The sequence below is a fragment of the Danio rerio genome, chromosome 24 (assembly GCF_052040795.2).
Source record: "Danio rerio strain M-AB ecotype USA chromosome 24, GRCz13ab, whole genome shotgun sequence".
In the NCBI taxonomy this organism is placed as follows: Eukaryota; Metazoa; Chordata; class Actinopteri; order Cypriniformes; family Danionidae; genus Danio; species Danio rerio.
The window spans coordinates 12,879,068-12,887,910 of record NC_141044.1 but is presented as its reverse complement, the minus strand read 5'-3'; the positions used below and the strand labels follow the sequence as shown (position 1 = coordinate 12,887,910).

Genomic DNA, 8,843 nt, shown 5'->3' with positions numbered 1-8,843 from the left:
AAATTATCAAAAATAGTACAAAAATAAAAATAAAGATTTATATGCTAGAAATGTGTTTACTTCAAATTTCTTTTGAGGGAGATTTTTTTCAGTTTTCCTCAAAATAAGGTAATGTGGGCATTAGCACTTTAAATGCAAGTAATGCCTGTTTCATTCATTCATTGAGCAGAAATTCAAGATATGCCTCACAAAAGTAGTAGAACAGTCCAGGAAATCCTTAATATGGATGAAGAAAAACACTTTATTTGACAGTACTTTGACAGTACTTTTAAATAAATGGTGCAAAGCATAATCACTGAATAGAGTCTATCAGTTTTTTAAGCACTTTAAGCTCTTATTACTGTATGTTTGTTATTATCAGCAATATTTGCTGATAATAACAATAAATACTCCCCCTCCCCCTCCAAAAAAGTTCTGGCTCAAGATTTTTTATCCTTAGTATTGTAATGTTGAGCTATAGTTGCCCTTAGGATTGCTAATTTCCTAAAAAGTAATCTGCGCTTTTTTGCTATTCTGGTACATTTGATAGTGAAAAGGAAATAAATGTGCACAGTACTGAACCTTACCACTCAGAGGTAATAAGCAATAGATACAGCTAGACAGACAGAAATATGTATGCATATATATATATATATATATATATATATATATATATATATATATATATATATATATATATATATATATATATATATATATATATATATATGAATACATTATATGATAACAGGTTAAATCCTTTAATAGACATTAAAAGGAGTCCTAAATGTTACACCTTTACAAAAAAAAAAAAAAAAGAAAAGAAAAGAAAATGGAAAGAAACAATGTGCACATATCAATTGCTATTTTTTACTCAGAAACATGAAACTGACAGAAGTGAAGCTATATTAATCAGGTAAACATGAAAAAAGCACTGGACATTGTTTTCTCCTTAGTAATGCGAGCCCACAATCTTCAATGTAAAAATTAGGTACATGTAAAAATCACATCTGAGTAACAAGCCCTACAATGAAAAACTAGTTACTTGGGTAACACTTTAGTTAGGTCACAATTCATGTTATTTACTACTGACTTATTACCTGTCTATTATTAAGACAATAACTGTTCATTCGTAGTCAAAGTACAATCTTTTGCATTCCTAATCCTACCCAAATCCTAATCCCCAACTTCTACTATACTATTAATAAACAGGTAATTAGTAGTGTATTAATCTAATAGTGCTAGTTAATAAATTGTTTATAGTGTGGAATGTGATCAACTAAAGTGTTACAATCAATTGTGCTCTTGTTTGAGTGAAGTATTTCTAATCTAGTGTAAAGCAGCAAAACTTACAACATTGTGTAACTTATGTATCAGACCCAAAAAAGCTCATCTCATCAATGGGGATGACAGTTTATTTTTGCAAATTCTTGTTTCTCATAATTTGGTCCTGTTTTTTTTAAATGTGTCCCTTTACAGAAAAAAAGACTTCAGCTTGCTTAAATATGCTTAAAAATTCTTTATGACCTCTTCATGAGTTTCCTGTGGGTTGCTTGTTCACTCAGCTGATTCATATCTGAAAAAGAAAATAAGGCACAACTGTACATTAATTATTTTTTTTCAACAATATCATTTTCTGAGCAATTATATAATATAATAATTGGTATATTATATAGAACTCATTATATTTGTAATATATATTATATTTATATTATTATAAATTCTAACTGTACCTTAGTAGTCTCTTTCTCAGGTCTTTAATCTGTTCATTCTTTTTATTGAGAATCTCCTTCAAGTTGCGGTACGCAGCTGTCTGCTGAAATTTCTTTTCCAGTTCCTTAATGGATAAAAAAGCATAATATGATTTATCAAACACATGACGCTTTACATAGTTTTTGTTTAAGTTTGCCTTGTTTATTTAAATAAAATAATAATAATAAAACAATACACACACAAATACATATAAATAAAAAAATCATATATATATATATATATATATATATATATATATATATATATATATATATTAGAGGTGTAACGATACACCGATGGCACGATTCTGTTAGGTTCACGGTTTTAGAGCCACGGTTTGGTTTTGTTTAGGTTCGGTTTCTGTTTGCTGTGGGGTTAGGGTTCATGTCATCTTAACAGCAGTGCTAAGGAACAACAGATTCACTTAATTTATTAACTTTGCCATCACATTTTTTGAACAGTCCGGATACCCGAGTAAACTAGAAAAATTAAATAAACACCTCCAATATAGACTAGTCAGAAAAAAATATTCTCTTTAGTGCAGCCATCTTAATGAAGTAAACTGAAATAAAATAAATAACTGCAGTGTAGACTAGTAAAAGATAAACAGGCTTGTCCTTTCTAAGGACATTTGTAATATTCAATTAAGTTAAGTTCTTCTTCAAAACACCATGATGTTCACATTCTCAGGTGAGAGGCTTGATCTTTGTGCTAATCTCTCGCTCTCCCCATGCCTGTCATTTCTGTAGGTCTGCCTTCATGACAGCTGAATGGTGGGGAGACCGATCTATCATCATTGGGCGATGTGGAGTGGTGATATAAAATGGACGTCAGGAAAAGCGAAGAGGAGCGCTATTTCCTTTGATCCTGTTTTCAATGTATTTTGCTGACATGATTATGATTTTTGCATAAATTTCGTTTTGGTAAAATGAAGTTGCATTACTTTTGCCCACTTTGAAAAATGTTGTGATTTTTATTTGTTTCATTTCATTTTGATTGATTAGATTGTTTGCAATTTTTGGTTCAGCTCTTTCCCGTCAAATTAAGCTATAGGCCTACCTCCTCAGGTTCACTCTTTTCTCAGAGTAAGGTGAATAGAGAAGATGTCATATAACTTTCATTTAGCAAACATGTAGAAAATGTATTGTTAAAGACATCAAGTAAGAGGTAAACATCAGCTTTTTATTATTTTTTTCTACAGTTTAGTATAGGGAAGAATATGGCGCATCACACTGTAGAGCTTTCTTTTCCTTACTTTTCTTTTCACCAGTTTCTAGCGAGATAAGTTGCTATTCATGAGTTAGAATTGTTTTGTTTCTTTATTTTGTTTGGCTGCACTATCGTCCCCTTACTCTTGAGTTGAACTAATTTTTGTTTGATACTTTGTTTGAATTTGCTACTTTATTATATTCTTTTTATTATTGTAAATATTTCTGTTTTTTGTATATATTTGGGCGTTATTCTTATTTAATTTTTTGTACATTAAATCTCTTTTGTTGGCAGTTCTGTTGTTAGTGCAGTGGCACCTGCAGCCGTACGGCTGTACGCACTGCACGTACCTACCATGAGAGGGCGGGAATTAATGCCGCTTTTTATTTAGTTATTTGTGACATACTTTAAATTGTTTATTAAACAGTATACACTACAGCGGCCTGCTTTTCCACTATCGTACCAAAGCATCCTAAAAACACTTCGGTACCGTTAAAGTTGTTTCTCCACTTAGCCTGGAACGGCGCATCACGATTACAAACCGTTCTTGGCCTGGTGCTGCACTGTGCCGACATATTCTGTGCGTTGATGTCGCAGCTCTGATGCCAAGCTACCATACCTGACTCAGCAAAAGCGAGATAGTTATCAGACATCCACAAGTGAACTACACTACATTTAATATAAAAAATGATACAGGCCTAAACGATACAGTTTTGAAAAGGGTTTTAAAACCATAGAACAGTCTCTGGCAGAGAAAAGAATCACTGGCCCACCACATTCTTAAGAACATATTTTATTTATTAAAGTTATTATTTCATTGACTAACTATGTATAATAAAAATTAATAACCTGTTGTTTAAAATGTTAGAATAATAAAATAGCCTATTATTTTATTTGTGGCTAGAGCTTGATTAATTTGATTGACATCCTAGGCAATGAGACCTTCACTTCGCCTGACTGAATGTGAGTTTATTGCATGCAGCGCTACATTTGGTAGCACAAAAACTTGCTCTAATCTAGGAGAGAACTTTACCAACAGCTACATGCACTACTGAAAACTTTTTTCTGCTGTGCATCGAATAAAGACACACTTAACATCATCGATGTCCACAAACCTATACTGTACATCCTATATCCATGAAACACGAATTTGCAGACTCTTTGAACAATGAGGAAATAACTGCACTTCCGTCAAGCCAGATGGCTTGTTTTGTAATTTAATGCTGGCTAGACCACCTGAAGGACGGTTACGGGCTAGTTGTGATGTCGGCCGTCACTGGAGAAAGTCTAATCTTTCTTTACATTTTTGGACTTTTTATTTGAAAGCTTTAGTTGCAATGTAGCTGTCCAATGTACTGTTGTTTGATTTAAATTATAGCCTATAGATGCACCAAAAACAAGTCAAATTAATAAATACATAAAATAAATAAAGATTCTTAAATGTCGGTATTGTTTTTACTCGAAAAAATGTTTTATAAAAATAAAATGAGCAATTTTCACAATTTTTTAACAATTCAGTTCAATATAAGTTGGACATTTATGTAACATGTTTCTGTGTTGTTGTTTTTTTTCTTCTGTGATCTTTAATACATACTGGGTAGCTACGCTATATTAATATTAAAAATAACAAAAATAAAATGATAAAATTACAAAGATACAAAGAGCAGAATTTTTCTAAATTATAAAAAAAATATTAGTTTGTATTTAACTTCATGCATTCGTTACTTAATGTTTGAATACTGAAACGACAGTCATTGGAAGGGGGGCAGGGCAGTGCTGGATTTGTGCATACATTGGAATAAAATCCTGCAGGCGCCCTTGTGTCAGTGTCTTTTTCTTACACCCTCACATTGTGAAATTACCACACTTTTTAAATGTTATTCCTTATAAGTATGTTTCATGAAAAAGTTGACCATTCCTGTACTCTACTGGAAAACCAAAATGTTCCCACACAAGCGATTTAATGTGTCTGGGGAATCTGCAATCTCAATACTATGCAGCCATCCTACATTCAAAGTAACCGAGTGTGATCACTCACTCCAGTCACATGACATCACATGCACTTGGAATATACTAACTTTAGAATAAAATATTTAGAACAAAAGGTAACACTTTACAATAAGGTTAAATAGTTAATGCATTTACTAACATGAACTAATCATGATCAACACATGTACAGCATTTATTAATCATAATTGAACATTTACTAATGCATTATTAACATCCAAGTCCATGCTTGTTAACATTAGTTAATGCACCATGAGTTAACATGCACTAACAATGAACTACTGTATTTTCATGAACTAACGTTAACTAGCATGAACAAATACAGTAGTAAATGTGTTGTTCATTGTTTGTTCATGTTAGTAAATGCATTAATTAACATTAACTAATGAACCTTATTGTAAAGTGTGACCGAACAAAAGCTCATCAATACTAATACAATTTACTCAAATGTGATAAAATAAAGATGTGTTTAAATTAATTCAATTAGTTAGAGACAAGTGACGTCAACCTCAACAGTGGGCAGCGAGGGCTGTGAGAGTACCGTGGTATGGCACAAGCATTGCGGGATAGTTATCGTGGCTGGTGTATCGCGATATTTCGGTTTGGTTTGTAATACTGTTACACCTCTAATATATATATATATATATATATATATATATATATATATATATATATATATATATATATATATATATATATATATATATATATTATGGGTGGAGCCGAATAAGGTATTCTGAAAGGCACGAATAGCATGTTTTTACGAATACTTATTTCAAACAAATACTTGAAAAATTATTTGTATTCGGGAGCAAGAAAAACATTGTATCAAAAAGCAGCGTTTCCTCATGAGACCACAGTGCATGCCAGCATGAGTGAGTGAGTGAGTGAGAGAGGGAGTGAGTGAGACGCTCAGGAGTCGGAGGGCGGGGTGGAGGTAAAAGGTGTCTGGCACAGGCTTCTCCACACAGCAACAGACAGAGAAGGCTCGGCTGAGCGAAAAAAAAACACTTCACTGCATCACTATTTTTGTTAAATAGATTTTTGTACCTTAATTGGGATCCAGAATTTAGACAATAGACTGTTGACAGAGTAACGTTAACGTTCGTTTATAAAGGTTAAAACGATGCTTTTGCAGTTGTGTCGAATAGTATGCACTTATGGGAGTTATATGGTACGTCTAAATCACTGTCTTTTGCAGACAGCAAGATATATGCTATAGGTTAGTTAACCTTAGCATAGCTTGCCATCACTATTAACTCGAAACTCCTCAAATACATTTGGGCACCCAAATAGAAAAGAGTGAGACTGCTGCTAAGCCATTTCTTGGTCCTCCACCAGTCAAAGAAAAAAAAAAACAAAAAAAACTTCAAGTTCTGTGTGGAAGCATTTTACAGTCATTAAAACAGAGATATTAAACATCTGTCAACATCTTCCATTCATAATCATTCATTCATTTCTTTTTGGCTTAGTCCCTTTATCAATCTGGGGTTGCCACAGTGGAATGAACCACCAATTTATCCAGCATATGTTTTACGCAGTGAATGCCCTTCCAGCTGCTGCCCAGCACTGGAAAACATCCATACACTCTTTCACACACATACAATAGGGACAATTTAGCTTACCCAATTCACCTGTATTGCATGTGTTTGGACTGTGGGGGAAAGCGGAGCACCCAGAGGAAACCCACGCCACCATGGAGAGAACCCAGTCGAGGCTCGAACCAGCAACCTTCTTGCTGTGAGGTGACAGCGCTACTCACTGTGCCACCGCGCAACCCTCTATGTAATGTATCATCATATGCACGAAAAGCATCCTCTCCTGATACTGTTTGCCAACCCCCCACAAGCATCAATCCCCTCATCAGCAGAGGTATGTTCTGCTAAATCCTCCACAAGCACCAAACCATCAACACAGCCACATTCTGCCCCACCAAGTCAGTTTCAAACATAAAAAAAAAAAGTAAAAAAAAAAAAAAAACTTTGTGTCTGTTTTTTTGGCAGGCAGATGACAATAGCAGGGCTGTATCTTTTAGTATTATATAGAATACTTTTGTTCTGCCAGATCTCCCAGTGAGGGGCTTATTTAGATTTATTTAGTTAATTTTAGTGTTTGGAATTCTGTGCATTGGAAAGAAGTTATTTCAGAAGAAGAACAGTTCTTTGAAGTATTATTTGTTTTTTATTCTGTCAATTCAGTGTCCTTCAACAAGAACAGTGGTGGTGGGGTTCATAATGTTTACAATGGTATTTTATTAGAAGTTGGTTTAACCATGGATGAGGTAATGGCTTCTATGTTATTTTCTTTTCAATGACGTTTCTTGTCACATGTTCAAAATCAACAACCAATATTGCATATCTAAAATTTATATAATGGGTATAATTAAACAATACTTACACTATAACGTAAATTAAAAGCGTAATAGAAAAAATATATATTTTTACGCCATTTTGAATTTTACTCGAATACAAATACAAATACAAATACTTTTCCCCCTCAACAAATACAAATACAGATACAAATACCGGCTGCTCCGCACATCTATATATATATTCAGCAGTACTGTCTGGTTCTCGAATCTGACTGGCTGATAGCTGTGATATATTTAAGTAATATCAGCACCCATACAGCCTCTTTAGCCTTTGTGTATTCCTCTGCCCACATACAGCCAGCAACAATCAGGCACTACAGTTTGAAAAATATTACTGCTGTTAGACAACAAAATACTTTTGTTAGAATGTAGTTGTTTACATTGCAACTATGCAGTTTAATTGCAAGAATAGTGCCTATTTTAAAATATTTACCATTTCTGAGAATCTCGACGGCGTCCATTAACCTGCCATAGTGTAGACCAAAGACGGTTGATGTTTTTTATCCACAAGATGGTGCCAGAACCACATAATAAGCCCTAACGCTTAGAAGCTTATATTGGTCTGATTTCTAACAATGACAGATCAAATTATCATTAAACTGGTAAGCATACCTGTCAACATTCCTGTTTTTTTTTCCTGGAAGTATCCTGTAATTTAGATCAATCTCCTGCAACCACACTTTTTTTTATTTCTTCCGGAAAACTAACGTAATTTCCCCCACCCCCCTCTTTGGTACAATCTGTAAACTCCCCCGAGTTGCCAACTTTGGTACAGTCCGATTGCAGCAACCGCCCAAAATCTGCTGCATCCTATCCCAGATCTCAACAGTGTTATACACCCCGAACAACCCCTCCTCCTTGGATTTTCAGAGACATGTTGGCAGGTTAGATGATCTCTCACTTTTGTATGTTGTAGTGCTGTATTTATACTGATTTGCTCCCATATCAGGAATGTATTTTGTGTTAGCAGAAAGAAAAAAGAATGTCTGCACTTGTTTAGCGTATTTCCTTATTGCAAACAAAACAGCAGATATTTAGAGCTGCACAATTAATCGTAAAAAGATTGCGATCTTGATTCGACCCTTGGTTCCAACCCTGCTCCAACACACTTACCTGTAGGTTTCAAACAAGCCTGAAGGACTCAATTAGTTTGAAATTGTGTGTTTAATTAGGGTTGGAACTAAACTGTGCAGGGCTGCGGCCCTTTTGGAACTGAGTTTGACACCTGTGCCCTAGACGATCTTAATCAAGCATTTCTACGATGCTGACAATCATATTTTCCAGTTCAGGAGAGAAGAAAAGGCGGCTGCAGAGTCTTCTCATTGTTTCACACACGATGGTCAGTGACATGGACACCTCCAAATGATGTTGAATAAGTCACATACTGTATTTATAAGGTATAATTCACCTAAAAATGTAATTTTTGTATAATGATGTTTTCGCGGCCGGGAAATCACACGTGACATGATAGATGCCCGAGCGTCTACTTTAGTGAACAGAACCTGCACATGTTGCGAGTAACAGG

General features: G+C 34.3%; 1 protein-coding gene across 2 annotated transcripts in view; it reads right to left on the bottom strand.

Moving 5' to 3' along the window:
• Positions 1-830: 830 nt before the first annotated feature.
• The window catches only part of lztfl1 (leucine zipper transcription factor-like 1), a 121,800-nt gene continuing 113,787 nt past the window's right edge, over positions 831-8,843 (bottom strand). The window contains 2 exon segments of one of the 2 annotated variants that reach the window (NM_199587.1): positions 831-1,555; positions 1,713-1,816. In NM_199587.1, the coding sequence (NP_955881.1) occupies positions 1,537-1,555; positions 1,713-1,816 (123 nt within the window). In that variant the 3' untranslated portion in view covers positions 831-1,536. 2 annotated transcript variants of the gene reach the window in all.